We start from the raw sequence: 18,227 nt of genomic DNA on the forward strand, positions 1-18,227 counted from the left end.
TGCATAAGACATGGTTTCGCCAAAACCATACCTCTCCGGCTGCCTCACAATCCGCTTAGGCTTGTGCAGTGCAACTCTGATGCTTCTGCTGGGATCTTGTTCCTTCCTTTGCACATCTCATCTTCGAGTTAGCATCTCGCTCCTCTCCACATGTGGAGGCACCTCTGATTGGTGCTCCACCTGAATTTCATGTCCTTCTGGTGCACCTGCAAAAGGTAAAACTGAATAAGAAGTTACCTGTCCAACCCTGTCTAGTTGGTTCTCCCCCGCTCTTCTTCCACCCTTTGTATCTTTAGGACTGAATTCTCATCAAAGACCACATCCCTACTGATAGTAGTCTTCTTCTCCAAGGGATCCCACAACCGATAACCCTTGACTCCATGTGGATATCCTATGAACACCATTTTTCGTGACTTGGCATCCAACTTGCTCCGCTCACTGGGATCAATATGCACAAATGCCGTGCACTCAAATACTCTAAGATGGCCAACCTCCACCTTCTTTCCAGACCATAGCTCCTCTGGAATCCTCCCATCTATCTTTGTATGAGGAGATCGATTCACCAAGTAGCTGGCCATGTCTGGAATCCTCTGGAATTCGCCAGGCATCCTCTGATGGTAGTGCAAGCCCTTTTCTCCAAAAAAAACCATTCCTTATCTGTCATACCCTCCGGTCTGTCCTCCAAGGCTGAATCCAAATAGTTCTGCACCAAGAGATTCTTCACCCGAACCTTCCACATAGAGAAACTTTCCTTTTCATTAAACTTCTCAAAATCCACCTTCATGTTATTATTCATGGTTGGCCAGACCACAATTACAAATAAACACAAATCTGATTTGAGAAATTACCTTGAAGGAAGATGAGCGGATTGCTTTCCTCTTGATGTCTTTCCTTCGTTTCTTCTTTTCTATGCCAAAACCTCGCTCTGATACCAATTATTGGCGCTGTGCGGAAGTGTGTGGATCCCTGATATCCGCTAATCTAGGGCGTCCCCTTGGGCGTCAGGCCGCGTGGTGAAAGAAGAAAAAGGAGATGAAGAATCACAATCACAAACTAGGGTTTTCGTGGAGAAGAAGAGGAAAAAAAGAGAGAACGTGGGAGAAAGTTTTCTGGCGGCTCCTTTATTGCTCAAGCAATAATCCAAGTGATAATCCTAAAACTGATTACATCAAGCCTTTATATAGGCACTCAATTTTAGTCTAATCATATACCAACTCAATCTCCCCCTAAGCCGCACTAGAAAGCACTCAACTCAAGTCCATGACTTACATGCTCTCCCCCTTTGAGCCTAAACCTAGCCCAAGAATGACTTAGACCCTTTGAAACTTGAAAAACCTTGACTTGGCCCACTTCACGCCTGAAAATTCCGTGAAAACAGTGCTCGGGTTGACTCCTGCAGTCTTAGGGTCAACCCCTGCTGTCTTTGGGTCGACCCCTGCTATCCTGGGGTCGACCCCTGCAATCCTAGGGTCGACCCCTGCTGTTCTAGGGTCGACCCCTAAAGCTGTCCCAGAAAACAACTCTCGGACTTTTTCCTGTCGCTCTTAAGGAGTCGACCATTGAAGTCTTGGGGTCAACCCCTGCACTGTGCCAAGTCTTCACAGCATGCCGGAGTCGACTCCAATACTGCTCACAGCCTAGAAACTTGTTTTTCTTTGGATGTGCTACACTTGAGCCTACAGGGTGGATCTGACGGCTACGTATTCACCCTCGGGTGGCACTGTTTGTTTGAAAGATGGTCTGGGGTTGTCTGCCCACCAGGGGAGTGCTGGCCCGGAGGGGGGTGAGCATCACCCCAGCTTGTGGGGCTTGTCAGGCGGTGGTTTAGTCTATTTCTCACGTCCTATTTGAATGCTAGCGAGCTGTTTAGATCTGGGAGTTCGCCTGGGCCTCTTCTGCTTTGTGTCGAGGATGGGCGTCAGTCTAGAATTTTCTGATCTTCCTTACAGAGTCGTCTCGGTGGCCCGGGCAACTTATCTGGCTTATCACTACTGGCTAGATAAAAATGCCCGAGTGTTTGAGGATAGAGGTGCACATCCGAAAGTGGTGGTGGATAGGGCCATACTTCATGCGACTGAGGTCCTCGACATCACTACGTCGGCACCCCTTGGGTTGGGTAGAGAAATCTGGATAACTCACTCCACTCATGTAGCATTCAGAGTTATGCTTTTCTCCTTGGAGCCCTCACTTCCTAGTTTCTCAAGGTGAACTTCGACAACAGTATCACGACAAGCAGATGCTATGGTGTCAGATTTGTCATCAGAGAACAACATGCCAGATTAGTGGTGGCCAGGGGCCGGTGCATCTTCGATCAGATCGTTGCTAGAGTCGAGGTCAGAGCCGCTTGGAAGGGCGTCTCTTATACGAGGCGAGTGCTGGGTGCGGTCTGCATTATTCTTGAGGAGGATGCCGCCACGATGATCGAGGAGATTCAGAATCCACGACATTTGCTGTCTTTTAGGTGAATGCACTGCCTTTCGGGCTTCTATTGTGTACAGAGAGGCCAACAATGCTGCAGATTGGGTGGCTTTTTATGCAGCCCAATACTTCGGAGATATCATCGGGGAGGGACACGACCTTGCACCGTCTTCTTTATATTTTCTGCTTCTTTCTGACTTTATGGGCTACACTTACACCCGTTATGTGCGAGTAACCTATGTACCAAAAAAAAAAAGAAATATTACGTGTGAAAATCCTTGCTGAGTTGCTTTTAGTCCCACATTGGCTATGCATCGGATAGAACTTAGATACTTATTCAAAGCCAAAGAATCTAAATAGTACTTTTTGGCTAGCCTTTCTGGATGAGATCCTAGGTTGTGACAAATAGTATCAAAGCAAATCCGGTTTATGGCCCATATAGACTAGAGGACACTGCAATACGAGCCTAATTAGGTTGACAATGAACTAGTCATTGCATTTGTGATTGGATTTATAGTACTTGTAATTAGATTTGAATTCTTAGCTTGATGAAAAAGCTAGAGCTTAAACGGGAGAAGTATAAATGCATTAAATTTATATTGATCCGTTCGGACATGTATTTAGCTCCACATGAGCAATGCATTAAATTTATATTGATCCAGTCTCTGTATTTAGCGCATTTGATTTGCTATTTGCTTGGATCGATGTCTCGATGTCTGCTCGATACTGCATGTAAAAGCAAATGCTTGCACTTGCCTAGCAGGTGGACAACTAGGTTTTCATGACCTTTTAGCTGGTAAGCACTAGGCATGACTATAACTAGTGCAGATCATATGCAATTCTCTCTATCAAGAGTATGAGCAATTGAGCCCAGCGAGTCCACAGGACCATACCCAGGCACTACGCTTGGTGTATACTGGGCCTGATATATGAACAATTCTTTTAACGTTGATCTGTCAGCATGCAGCTTGTATCTGTATGGCCTTTCTAGCTGATCTTGCTCTTCATTAAGGGTATCGTTTGAAAGGATACGATCATGATATGATATCCTGGGGGGGAATTCAACATGATCATGTTTAGAGCTTCCAAGTCACCATAATCTCGCCTCAATCCACAATCCCAACTTGTTTCTCTGCACAAATTTCTACTGTAGCCCGGACTAGTTTAGCAAACTCATATGGCGGTGTGGTTTTAACTGCCCCAATGTTCATCTGCCATATCATAGCACAGCACTCAAATGAGAGACAATCAATCTTGTACGTACGATCTACTGAGGAGGCAAGTATAGTGTAGTTGGCCCTAAAATCTCTCAATTGGTACTAACTGAGTGTGCTTAATGGCGAGACATTGATTTCCGTCACATAATTTTGACTGTAGACATTATTACTTGGAAATTGAAAAATGGAAAAAAATTTATTGCAAGTAATTCAATCATTAAGCTTGTCTTCTCTGAGACGAAGTGCTGTCCAAACCAAACATGTTTTAAATTTTCTTTATATTGTCCCTTTTTTTCACTTCAAGGGCCGTTTCTGCATCTGAACAAGGTAGCAAATTTCTCCTTACTTCACATTTTTCATCTTCAATATTTAAAATTTATAATACCCTCCGTATATCTGAAACTAGCTGAATCCAAATTATATTTTCTTTATAAAAACAAGTAGGCAGCGTGGAACCCCGCATACTAAAATGAGAATGTGAAGGAGCTCAGAGCAAGAGAATAATTAATGTTTTAAGTACCGCCAAACCAGAAAAACTATCCTAGCAATCCATGCCTTTTTAAATGAAAGAAACCTAAATTACTAGCCTAAATTCAAGAAGATACATAAGCACAATTTTCCACTTTAAGTAGTCTAAGCATAATAAATAACTTTTTGCTGGGATATGAATTCTTGTGTTCAAGATGATATAGAGATTCAAGTTTTTAGATATTATAAATTTCACTTGAAAAAATATCACAGCGACCGTGGAGCATTTCTATTCATCCTCTTGATAGTGAACTATGTACAAAGCAGTGATATTAAACTATATTCTTGCACAAGAAAAACTAACTAATCGGGTAGACATTTTCTGTTCAGTGCATTAAGTAAACTTGTGCGCTTGCTTTTACAACTTGGTTCAGTAGATTCTTTACTCATATGCCTCGAATAAGTTTGCCAATTTATTATGATTTTTGGCACTTTATATTTCCACCAGTTACACTCCTTCATACTTGAGTCATTTAATTTTACGTCAGAATATTATTGGACCCATATCGGTCCCTAACTAAAGAACCCATGATCCATACCCGTCCTAGAGAGAGCTGGGTTCGGTCGTGCTTTGGGTTGGGTCAAACTGTTAGATTGGGTCAACTTTTGCCACATTTACTATCCATCTATGCATCTCCAAGTACTCTTTAGGTCTCTAATGCAACATTCGCCTCACATTCCGTCTTGAGATATGTATCCAGTATTTGACTTTAGGATAAGCTTATTAGTATTTCATGAATAACTCAAAGAGAAAGATAGGGGCACGTTGAAGGATTAATTATTACCTTGATCTGGTATGTATTAGAGAAAAATTTATTTAAAAACCTTATCTTTTCAATGGCAGGCTAATGTTTCATGAATACATGATATCTTCATATATCAAATTTGACAAACTAAGAACATATTTAGAAATTATGTGATTTTATTTTTCACTTTAACCAAACAGAGGCCATTTGGCCCATATCCTACTTTGACCCAAACCGGTTCAAAAAATGTGGGTCCTTCCAAGGAAGGAGTGGAGAGAGAGAGAAAGAAAGCGATCTAGTTATTATTGGGGGGATCGTAGATCTCAAATTTCATCACTGCAGAAATTCTGGAGCCTGTAATTAGTTTAATCTATTCCTTCCCCTTCCACAAAGGAGGTTGAATTAATTGTGGGATCCTTGATCCCGTATTTAGTTCAAAATTTCCCTTTACATTTGAACGGTTAAAATCACCACTGGTGCTTTCAAAAAAATTGCTCTCCCAAGTGCAGGAGAATCGCACAAGTAATATAACTCGGAAGTCCGAGGTCGATTCCTCAGGGAACGATCTATAGATTATTAGCGTAATTTTTAGATGTAATTTTCAGTTGATTTTCAAAATTTAAAAGCAGAGGATTAATAGATAATTAAACAAAGTTCAAGAATATAGAGAAGGCTAGGGATCCGGAATCCTCCTTAACAATATTACTTTCAATAAATAAACTCGGCGATTCTTGATTAAAGATTAATAAGATAGAGTAGTTCTAATCATGGAGTATACAATCTGAAAACATGAATTCAACATCTAAGTATTTATCGTGCCGGTTACGTCTACGACAAATCAAAAATCGAAACAATCCATGCATCAATATATATATAAACCATAAAAGATCTATCAAATAAATAAATATTCAAGAATTCAAAACATACCAATAGATATAAAACAATTAGATTAAAAGATTAGAGTATACTTGATGAAAGCAATATGACAAGGATTCATCCATCACCCTTTGCCAAAGAAGTTAGCTTTCCATTACAACAATCACCTCTTTTATATTTTTTTTCTTTTCCTTTCCGGAAACAGGGCATACCCTGTTTCCCTCTTCTCTTTTTTTTTTCTTTCACTGCAGCAGCCCGACTCCTCTGTTCCCCCCCCCCCCCCCAATCAGAGCCCCTGGCAGTCGAGAAGGCCCTCTTCATATAGATCGCCCCAGAGCCCATGGACAAGCTAGGATTCCCCTGATCGCGCGTGGAGAGGAGGTGACAACGGAGCGGATCCGGCGCTGATGGGTGCGACGCTTCACGGGATGCTGGGGTCTTGGACTCGGGCGGTCGCTGTGGAGGAGATTGCGAGCGGATCCGGCGTTGAGAACGGACGCCGAGGATCGTGCAAGGGAGGCTGAGGTCTGGGAGGTGATTGCGGGATGATCACGGCAGATTGCTCGCAGTCTGATGCTGGTCCGGCGCGTGAGGCAGGCTCGTGGAAGAAGAGGAGTTAGATGGCTGGGAGATTCAAATGGATGAGAGCTGCGGCAGGATCTTCGGATGCTGGGATCCTGGGACGCTGCTCACGGACGGCTGTAGGCGGGATCACATGCTGAAGAACGAAGATGGAGGAAGCTGGGAGGCGTGTGAAACGGGCGGAAGAAGGGGCGTTGATCGGGATGCTGGAGATGGAAATGGTTGCAACGCTGGAGGAGGCGGATTGAGCGGACGGGATGACTGGGACGCTCGGGCTCGGGCGGACGCTGTGGAGGAGCGCGATTTCTTCCGGACGGCCGCTGGGAAGATTCACGGGATGCTGGGATGAGTGAACTGATCACGGTTGAGACGGGCGGACGAGTGCTGGGATGAGCGGACGAACGGGATCGTCCCGGCGAAGATGGAAAGACTTCGCATGGACGCTGTGGAGCGGGAAGCTTGGATGCGGGTGCTCCACGGACGCTTGGGAGGTGATTGCGGTCAAGACGGGAAGGGAGCTGATCACTGGTGCGGATGGAATCAGGATGCTAGGATTGGGTGCGGGAGATCAGATCACATATCCTGGCTCACGGACGACTGGAAGCTTGAGTTGCATTGCGGAAGTTGGGGAGTCGCTTGGGTGCGCGGAAGAAGAGTCATAGACTCTGTTCTGCAGTTGGGAGGATGCATCCTTTTTAGATGAATTTATATAAAATAATGTTAAAAATTATAATAAGTGCTAAGGATAAAATATTAATCATGCAAATGTTAACATCTATTATTTATCATTATTTTGCTAGCATTAGGCTAAGTTTAATTGGTACTTAGATCGCACTTTTGTGCTCTCATCAACTACTAGTCCCAAAAACTTAAACCGATAGAATTAGGTAGATTTATTTATATATTTTAATTTTCTTACACTTCTCCTCACATGTGGGGTAGACTTTTCTTTAATAGGTGAGCCTAACATGTGAAATTTTTAATAATGGGGTTAAAGAGTGCGGAGATAGGATTCGAACTCAAGACCTCTACTTTGATACTTTAGGACAAGTGGTGATTTTAACATGAACTGATTACTTAGACTTGACGTTGCTTCAAGGGACACTTATATCTTTAATTCATGGAGCCAAACAACTAGCAAAATGGCATTAATCGAACCTAACAACTTGGACATTTGAGTTCCTCTTACTTTTTGCATGATGTTAGACCGATGGCTAGGGCCAGTTTGCGCCAGCAGTCGGAGGTGTCATTGTCATAGTGCCTCCTCAAACTTTTTTTTCCTCTCTAATTGTCCCAAAGGAGTTCGGGTGTCGTGAGAGGCTCATTGAATTAGAGGATGGCAGGTGGAGATGTCATTTTCTGGGCCAAGCATGTATATTGAGAAGCCACTGCAATTGAAGATTAGGTGGCCTTGTATGTGGCTGATCACTTTGGGGTGCCTTATGGGTTGGTGGGGTGGAGTTGTCTAGAACATTCTGTAACTTATTATATTTTTATTAGTTTGGATGTGTTTACACAAAATGTGTATGAATCATCGGCTGTAGCAAAAAAAATAACAATAAAAAAAAATAAATAGAAGCTCAAACGATCGAGGAGGTGCTTCTCCCCACATTCCACGGGGATGGCTGAAAGTGGGAACTATTTTATTTTGCGAAGAAGAAACTCGTGCAATAGCGTGTGGTGTGTTCCCAGCGGTTCTTATCCCTTGTACTGGAAGGTTGGATTAAAATTTTAAAATTCTAATTCTTCAATTTTCCAAATCCCACGTGCATCATGCACGTATCACGTTACATGGATCACTATTGGTTTTGAGCCTCTAGCTATCATGCACGTATCACTATGGATCACCGACACACACCTTCTTCTTTTAATCTTTTAACTATAGACAGGAACAATCTCACGTGGCGCATGTTCTTTGATACTTGCAAGTAGAGATGGGCACTGGGTCGGGCCGCCCACGGCCCGGCACGGCACGGCACGAAGCGGGCCGTGCCTGGCACGGCCCGCCAGCTACAGTGACGGGCCGTGCCTGGCACGGCCCCTTTGATAGGGCCGTGCTGGGCTAGCGAATCCTGGCCAGCGGGCCGTGCCAGGCACGGCCCGCTTCGGGCCTGGGCCGGCACGGCCCGGTCTAGGCACGCGGGCCAAGCACGGCACGGCCCGCGTGCCAGCACGGCACGGCCCATAAGGGCCTGGGCCGGGCTGGCACGCGGGCCTGGCACGGTCCGGGCCTGGGCCCGGCTCGGCCCGATAAAATTTTTTTAATACATTAATAAATTATGAACACTAAGAAATCTTGATTTATGAATATAAAGCCACCTTAATGGTGGGGGGTTTGGCATAGACCCCTACCAGTTTATTAATTTCAATCAAAATGGTACATGAAGGGAGGTTTGGACCTTGGTCTGACCTCTAGATTCTAGAATACAATAAGAAACTAAGAAAGGGCCGAGGTTTGGACCTTGGTCTGACCTCCAGAATACAATAAAAATGTACAATTATAAAAAATTAAGAAATCTTACTAATCATCAGTGATTCAGTGAATCAGTATTCACTCTTCAGTCTTCAGTCTTCAGTCTTCAGTCTTCAGTAGTGTTTGTATCATCATCATCAGAGGATGTTGTATTATGTCCACCTTTATCTTGAAGTCTTGCCTCAGCATCCAGCCAATCCTTGAAGCAGAGAAGCATCTCCACCGTTTCGCCCGTCATCCTACTTCTCTTTTCGTCAAGAACACGCCGACCTGCACTAAAAGCGGATTCCGATGCTACCGTGGACATCGGCACAGCTAAAATATCGCGTGCAATTGCAGACATAACAGGATATTGATTTCTAACACTCTTCCACCAAGATAATACATCTAGATTCTCTATTTGATTTTCATCATATGCAGACTGAAGATCATTTCGTAAATAAAATTCTAGTTCACTACTTAAAGATGAAGAAGATGAAGAGGAACTTGAAGCATGTGTATGTCTTCTCTGTGCAATGAATGAAAAAATAGATGACGAACGAGAACTACTAGAAGGAGGAATAGAGGTTTGTATTTGTGTTCTAGATCCACGAATTTTTTCATCATATATAGCATAAATATCATAAAGAAGTTGTCTTACCTCATCTTTAGCAGATTCAGCATCTTGATTCATATTTTCAGCGTATGCATCAAGTAAAATTAGCACGCCATTTAATTTAACTCTAGGATCAAATACAGCAGCTAAGTTATGCATAGGACATATCCTGTCCCAATACTCATTCCATTTAGATTCCATTAGGTGAATAATAGGCATTAAAACATCATCATATCTATGTTCTGCAAATTTTTGACTAATTATATATGCTTGTTGTAAAAATGAACATGAAGTAGGGTAATAAATACCAGAAAGAACATTGGTAGCATTATAAAAACTAAGCAAAAAATCTTCCAAAATTTTTCCTTTATTCCAATCAGTTTCAGTCAATGTAAATCCTAATCCACGATCATTAATATATGCACTTAATAAATTTTTATATGGGTATGCATCATGTATCATGCTATATGTGGAGTTCCAACGAGTAATTACATCAAGTTTAAATTTTTTAAAACGTTTACCATGATTTATGCATAATTCCTTAAATTCTTGAAGTCTTGATCTAGAAGCATGAATAAAAGAAACTGCATTTCTAATTTTTGAAATCACATCTTGAATCATGCCCATGCCAGCTTGAACAGAAAGATTTAAGATATGACATGCACATCTAATATGCAGTAAATTTCCATCTAATATGGGATGCAATGAGTCTCTTAATAATACAATAGCAGAATTATTATTAGATGCATTATCAAAAGTAATAGACATAATTTTATCATTAATATTATATGAACATGCAGTTTGATAAATTATATTTGAAATTTGTTGCCCAGAATGTGGAAAATCAAAAGCACGAAAAGCAAGAATACGTTTATTTAATTGCCAATCATTATCAATATAATGAGCAGTAATGGCAATAAAAGAATTACTACCTACAGATGCTGACCAAATATCAGAAGTTAATGAAATTTTTACATTTAAAGTAGAAAGTGTTTCAATTAAATTTTGTTTCATTGCTAAAAAATTGGTCATAGCTACTCTTCTAAATGTACGCCTACTAGTTCTTTTGTAAGCAGGTTGTAGGTTTAATTGAACATATTCTTCAAAATTAAAAGATTCACATAAACTAAAAGGTAATTCATCCTTGACTATCCATTTTACAAGTGCTTTTCTTTGATTTTCATGATTATATGCAAAATTACCTACAAGTAATCCCCCTTGTATATTAAGGCTACTTTGAGTTTGAGCATGAGAATCATGCATCCTATGACTCTCTTGATGTCTTTTTAAATGTCCTGTTCCCCCACTACTACTACAACTATAAAGTTTGGCACATTTTTTACATTTAGCTTTCCAGACTCCCTCAACCATAACTCTATCAAATTCATTCCATACAGTACTAGTCCTCTTACGAGAAGAGGTTTGACCTTCACTCGGTTCACCAGTTCTAGAGGAACTAGGAACAGGGGGTTGGGGATTAGTTTCTTCCCCCTCAGAAACAGGAATGCCAAACTGACTTTCCTCAAAAGATGACATATCTATGATTAATTCAAAAAATAAAAACTAACCGCAAGGAGGAATTGAGTAGAGGGTCGGAGGGCAGAGGCAGCGCCGAGATTCCGAGCTTCCTCTTGTGCTCTCAACAGAAGCGACCTTCTCTTCTCAACAGGAACCTCCTCTTGTGTAGCACTTGAACAAACTAAAAATTAAATTGCTAGAAGAGCACTTTAGAAGAGAGAAATAATAGCAGTAGAGAAGGAGAGAATGAGAGGTTTGGTGTGGTGAGAATGAGGGAGGAATGGGCTATTTATAGAAGCCCAAAAAATTTTTTTCCCAAAATACCCCTCAATTCAGCCGTTATAGGACTGTTGGGAGGGGCAAAACCGTCTTTTTCCCGAAAATAGCCGTTGGAAACGGCTATTTTCTTCCCTCCTCTCCAGACGGGCCGTGCCAGGCACGGCCCGTCTGGAGCCGTTACGGGCCGTGCCAGGCACGGCCCGTTTAGAGACGTTGCGGGCCGTGCCTGGCACGGCCCGTTACCGCCCGTTACGGGCCGTGCCTGGCACGGCCCGTGCCGTGCCGTGCCCGGCCCGGCCCACCAATAGAGGGGCCGGGGGCCGGGCCGGGCTTGCCTTCCGTGCCTCACGGGCCGTGCCAGGCACGGCCCGCTTCATAAGCGGGCCGTGCCAGGCACGGCCCGTTTAGAGTTTTGGCCCGGGGGGCCTGGGCCGGGCCGGCCCGGCACGGCCCGTTGCCCAACTCTGCTTGCAAGTTGCAACCGAAAACGGTGGGCAGCCCATGGTGACGGATATTTCCGCGATTTTGTTTGGTTCCGGACCGTTTCTCACGTGGCTGATATGGGTGGAGGTTGTATTATACGCCAGAAAGAAGGGTAAATCGCGCCTCCTTCCTCGGGCCGAAGGATGCAACCGGGTTTTTTTACCAAAAAAAAAAAAAAAAAAGAGAAAAAAACACCCGGGTTCCGGGGGATACATCACGATCCAGTTGCACGGAACGAGAAAAAGAAAGTTCAACTTACGCCTGCTCCCACGCTGGCATGCACGTCCATGGCTCTATAAATACCCACCATCCTTCATTCGCTCGTCCATCAAAACCAAGGGGAGGAAACCATTTCGTAGTTAGCACAACTTCTCAATGGTGGGGTTCAAGATCTTAGGGTTCACCATCCGTAGTTCATTTCATATTATCACTTCAACTAAAGCTAGTATATATGCCTACTGTTACAGGCCAGCAGAGAGGATGGTAGCATTGTGTTAGGGCCGTGGGGTGGATCTGGTGGGACTGCATGGTCGTTTGAGAAAGCTCAGGCGATCACCAAAATCAGAATAAGCGTGGGGGATGTCATTGATTCGATTACCTTCCAGTATATGGATGGCGCGATAGCTCGCTGGTCCCCTAGGTACGGGGGTTCTGGGGGCAAGTCTACAGAGGTACTTACTCTTAAGACTTTCTTCCCTGCACTTAGATTTAATTTAATTTTTTTACCGAAAAATCAGTTCCTTACAATTATTTTGACGCTCGTCTAACAACTACATATCCCAGTTAGTTAATTTGCAGGCCACTGTAACAGATATGGCATGTCAATACCATCGAGGCAGCATATTAAACCTGCGTTGGCAACGTATATAATTAAAATTAATATTTGGCTTCACATAGATGAACTCCTCAAAGTCCAGAAATGATAGTTTTACCGATCGCAACAGCTTTATTTTCATCATGGCATGGGATAGTTTTACTAATATCATTATTACTGCCTCTCTCATCATCATTTTTTATCATCATTATTATTTCTTCTACAGATAGAGCTTGGATCGACCGAGTTCATTATCTCCATGAAGGGCTATTACGGCGCTTACGCAGGAATGACAATCGTATACTCACTCACGTTTGTTACCACTGTTCGTGAGTATGGTCCTTATGGCCGAGAACAAGGAACTCAGTTTTCTGTTCCAAAGGGTACAGGTTGGATTAGCGGCTTCCAAGGGCGCTCGGGTAACCTGCTTGATGCAATTGGGGTATACATGAAAACATCTTTGGAGGTAAAAAGATCTTTCAGTTTGCATTGGATGATCAGATGATTAGAAACCTAATTAAAATTAAGAGCCCATCAATATTGCCCATAATAAGTTTACCTCACAAATATGCTCTCTTATAATCATAGTTAACCTAATTAGGTATGCCATTTGGCATCTCTCTTTTCACCACATGCTATAGTAGGAAGACTTTCTTAAACAAATTTGAAAGATGGCATTCCTGCTAGGTCTTCTTGAAAAAATTATCTATTTATTTTTATGCGGTGGTAAACTAACTACCGGCGTACGAGCAGTGCTCAACGCAGTGCATTTGAAAAAATTCATTTGACCCTAAGATGAAATAATTTCATCTTAGATTCACGCCTAATAATTATCCTATAAATACCTATATATTATCCCTCCTTTCGGTCGTCCATTAAAAGAAATTATTTGTTAGCACAACTTCTCAACGTTGGGGTTCAAGATCTTAGAGTGGAACTAATTTCATCCTCCATGGTTCATTTTATATTACTTCAACTAAAGCTAATATGTCTACTGTTACAGTCTGCCGTCGTGGTTGGGCCATGGGGTGGATCTGGTGGGACCCCGTGGTTATTTGAGAATGCTCTGGCGATCACCAAAATCAAAATTAGCGCGGGGGACGTCATTGATTCAATTAGCTTCCAGTATATGGATGGCGCGACAGCCCGCTGGTCCCCTACGTACGGGGGGACCGGGGGCAAGCCTACAGAGGTACTTACTCAAAGATTTTTTTTCCTTCGAATCTAATCTAATTTTTTAATAGAAAAATTAGTTTCTTGCTATTGATTTGACACTTGTTTAGCACCTATATATGCCAGTTAATTAACTTGTTAGCCTCTGCAATAGATGTGGCAGTCAATGTCGGCAAGACGAGCCACCATCTCAATGATTTAACAAAAATAAATATGATGAAACCAACAATTAATTACCTTAAGGCTATATAATTGTCCTTAAGCTTTTTGTTTTTTGTTTGTAGATTGATCTTGGAACCAACAATCACCTTAAGGCTATATCCGGTCATTATGGCAACTATTATGGCATCGTCGTCATAAGGTCCCTTACATTTGTGAGCACTACGGGCACCTATGGGCCATTCGGACAGGAGGAAGGAACTGCTTTCTCTCTTCCTGTGAAAGCCGGAAATGTTGTTGCCTTCTTCGGACGTGCAGGTCAATGGCTTGATGCGCTTGGGTTCCACTTGAAGCCCACTTCGGCCTAGCTATTCCAAATTAGCTTTGGATGTCTACTTATCTACCGCATTGTAATAAATATTGGAGATGCTATCTCCAAGCTGTGGCTGTAGTTGTATCTCTTTCATCTGTTCTACCAGATATGTATGTCTGCTTTTGATCTATCTGATCGTAATAAATTGAGATGTTTTGAACTCTCTGTTATTATCTTATTAAATTCCATTGGTAAATTTCTTGGGTATGGACGAATTCTTGAGGCATCGTTTGGATTTAGACTTTTAGAATATATTTATGTTCTAGTATCCTTCTCTAATTTTACTTAGAAGCGCAATTTGGTCTAGTCATTCCAAGTTACCAATGGGATGGGATATATGCCAAAATGTAATAAATAATGGAGTTGCTATCGCCAAATCGTGCATTTTCTTTCCGTTCTGGGCTGCTGATGACGGTGCCCGTTTTCTCTATCCATTTGTAATAAAAGGAGATGTCATAGAATTGGATTAGGTTGGATGCTTGGAAGGGTGTGGTCAAAAGAAGTAGGCCCCTCCTGTTGGACGAATAGGCCCACCGAGATTGGCTATTCCACGTCTCTAATGTCCGATCTACCACTCTGCATGCCTACCCAACACGTCACCATCCCATCTCTTCATCAACTCGTTCGGTGTAGAATTACAAATAAGGACTTGCATGCACCTCTCCAGCTTGAGATAGATTCGGCATAGAGTTAAATATCCATACAGATTGTGAACGGAGAGCCCCGTAAACGCAACTCTCTCTCTCTCTCTCTCTCTCTCTCTCTCTCTCTCTCTCTCTCTCTATATATATATATATATATATATATATATATATATATATATATATATGCAGATACACATGCTTCTATGCATACATATTTATACATAGATTTATTTACATACATATACATACAAATATATAAAAGTACATGCATGCATGCATACATACATACATGTATGTGTGTATGTATGTATTAGATAAATTAGATTTGTATAGAAGCATTGAAAATTGAAAGAAATAAATGGCCTATATCATACTCTAGAAATGATGGTAAAAGGAAATGGCTAATTTTTCAATTTTTTTAAACAAAAACTAATCGTATTTGTGGACTATAGTTTAAAATTGAATCAATTGTAACGGTTCTAGAAAACACACAATCAATTGTATACAACCAAACGAGATGGAACGCACAGTCCAGTTGGGCCTAAAAATATCTCAATTGATAATAACAATTATATTTTAGTGTGCTTCGTGGTGAGCCATTGGTTGCCTCCAGTTGGGCCTAACACCAAATCACATTGCGTACAAATAAGCAGCGAGAAAAATTTCACCAACTGAATGAGTTTTTAAGAGTGAGATTTCTACATTATTAATCATTTCGACTTGTATATGGCTTCTATATTGTCCTAGACTTTTATCTGTTCTCCTAAATTATATACAATGCCTGTTGACAGTGTTATTAAACTATATTCTTATACAAGAAAAAAGTAACTAATTGGGTAGACGTTTTCTATTTGGTGCATTAAGTAAACTCATGTGCTTGGTTTTACAACTTGGCTCGGTAGATTCTTTACTCATATACCTCGAATAAGTTCACCAATTTATTCCGATTTGTGGTACTTTATATTCCCACCCAGACTTATTTAATTTTAGGTCAGAATGTTATTGGATCCATATCTGGCCCTAACCAAAGAATATGTGATCCATACCCATCCTAGATTGAGCTGGGTTCTTTGGGTTCGGCCGGGCTTTGGGTTGGGTCGAACTTTTAGATTGGGTCAACTTTTGCCACCTTTACTATCCATCTATGCTTCTCCAAGTTTTCTTTAAGTCTTTAATGCAACATTCGCCTCCCATTATCTTGAGATATGTATTTCAGTATTTGACTTGAGGATAAGCTTATTAGTATTTCATATATATATATAACTCAAATACATTTATATCTTTAATTCATGGAGCTAAACAACCGGCAAACTGGCATTAATCAAACTCGACAACTTGGACATCCGAGTTCCTCTTATTTTTTGCATGATCATATGATGGCCGGGGCCTATCTCTTTGCGCTAGCGATCGAACATGATCCAGTCATAGGGCTTCCTTAAAGAGAAATAATACCTTACACTACTTCATCCACGCGCCCCACCATTCAGATTTTTCGTTCCTATGGGCTCTATACGGCTCGTTTCTCGGACTGTTCCTAGGGGTATAATTTCCCCTGCTCAAACCTTTTTGTCCTTCCTCCTGGAGAGGCTCATTGAATTAGAGGCTTAAAGGAGGTGGTGCTTCTCCACACGTTCCATGGGGATAGCTGGAAGTGGGAACTATTTTATTGTGCGAAGCAGGAACTCGTGGCCTTAGCAAAAAAAAAAAAAAAAAAAAATTGTAGGAGGTCGTGCAATAGCATGTGTTGTGTTCCCAGCTGTTCTTATCCATTGCATTGGAAGGTTGGATTAAAATTTTAAAATTCTAATTCTTCAAGTTTCTAAATCCCACGTGCATCATGCACGTATCACGTTACATGGATCGCTATTTGTTTTTGAGTATGACGAGGCCATGGCCTCCTTCCAAGAGACAACGCCAGAACGTCATCCCAATGCGGTCTTTTGTAATTGATGGATTCTCGAGTATGCTGAGCAAGCTGCATTAATATTTTAAAACTTTAAAAGCTTTAATTTTTCTAAGTCCACGCCTCCAGTGCAGGAGACAAACTTTAATATTTAGAAAAATTTTCTTTTTTTTCTAAGTGCCACATTCATCGTCCACCCCCCGAATGGAGGAGAGAAACTTTAATATTTAGGAAAAATCCCAAAGAAATTATAAACAAGGCGGGCGTTCTTCCTTTCCTTAAGAACAATAATCCGATAGGCAACAGCCCGAAAAAAAAAAAACAAATTTCTATACTTTTATATTCTTTTTAGCGCGCATCTAAAAAAAAAATAAAAGTCATAAAGTTTTTTCTGCAAACAGAGTTGCTAGTTCTATAATTTAGAAAAAAAAATACAGTAAATACTAAATGGCCAAATAATATACACCAGATAAATTAATTATTTACAAAGTCAATACAAATATCTAGATAAATTAGTACATAAATTCTACAATATGTTCTTCACCATTATATACTAAAAGATTCGGTGATATAGACTTAGCAAATTAGTTATCCAGTGATCCAATACATACTTCTAAGTAAATTAATACACAATTTTTAAAATATTGTATTCATCAATACACACTGTATGTCTAGTGATATACACTCGACTTTTTGATACATACTTAAGCTTATCATATATACTCATAGCAGTGATCTAATACACACTTTTAGAAAATGCAAGACATAGTTTTCGGAATAAGTGTTTTATCAGTATACACCGACTAAATGATATATACCAAATAATTAATTCTTTCGTATTTATTTTTTTAAAAGCTATGAAATTTTTTGATTTTTTTTTAAGATGGACGGAAAAAAATAGTATAAAGATATTTCTTGCCGTACTCTTGCCAAAACCTATCTGTTTGGTATGGTTGTGTGCGGGGAGAGGGGCAATCGGCGAGCCCCCGCTTCTCAAAAGCTGTGGATTGTCTAAGGGGTTTTTCTGTCTTAGAGCTGTCTAAGAGCTGTCTTAAGTTATAGCTTAAACTTAAGACAGATATCCATAGCAATTGAGAGATATACAGTCTTAATTAACTATTAGCAATTAAATTGTACATATGCTTGATGTTATATTGCTCTATAAAGATTGACCATTGTATAGACATGCGGACATTTTTTTTATTTTTGAGGAAAGATGTTGTCATTCTGATCTCCCTGGGTGGAAAATTAAGTAGTTCCTTGTTCCTTTATAATGGATGCAGTCCTCTAGCTCACGATTGTTCTTATTTTGCGAATGAAATCATAATTCGCAAAATCATAATTCGTTATAGCGGGTGTTCGAGTCGATTAATTTCCAGTACGTGTTCGACGGAGCGGGCAAATGGTCTTCCACCTGGGGCACCGAATCCGCATGCATGGCTGAGG

At 41.2% G+C, this 18,227-nt stretch overlaps 1 protein-coding gene across 1 annotated transcript; it reads left to right on the plus strand.

The window, feature by feature from the left end:
- Window positions 1-11,982: 11,982 nt before the first annotated feature.
- Window positions 11,983-14,417, plus strand: LOC103700309 (mannose/glucose-specific lectin-like). Its single transcript, XM_039134554.1, has 5 exons — window positions 11,983-12,093; window positions 12,183-12,386; window positions 12,756-12,995; window positions 13,533-13,721; window positions 13,987-14,417. The coding sequence occupies exons 1-5, from the start codon at window positions 12,091-12,093 to the stop codon at window positions 14,227-14,229; spliced, it is 879 nt and encodes a 292-aa protein (XP_038990482.1). The 5' UTR covers window positions 11,983-12,090; the 3' UTR covers window positions 14,230-14,417.
- The last annotated feature ends 3,810 nt before the right edge of the window (window positions 14,418-18,227 follow it).

The sequence above is a fragment of the Phoenix dactylifera genome, chromosome 16 (assembly GCF_009389715.1).
Source record: "Phoenix dactylifera cultivar Barhee BC4 chromosome 16, palm_55x_up_171113_PBpolish2nd_filt_p, whole genome shotgun sequence".
Taxonomy (NCBI): Eukaryota; Viridiplantae; Streptophyta; class Magnoliopsida; order Arecales; family Arecaceae; genus Phoenix; species Phoenix dactylifera.

What these genes read in the sequence shown, in the direction of transcription:
- LOC103700309 (XM_039134554.1), top strand. An exon ending in CTGGGGGCAAGTCTACAGAG is followed by an intron (nt 12,387 to 12,755) that starts GTACTTACTCTT and finishes TTTCTTCTACAG; the next exon opens with ATAGAGCTTGGATCGACCGA. An exon ending in CCGGGGGCAAGCCTACAGAG is followed by an intron (nt 13,722 to 13,986) that starts GTACTTACTCAA and finishes TTTTGTTTGTAG; the next exon opens with ATTGATCTTGGAACCAACAA.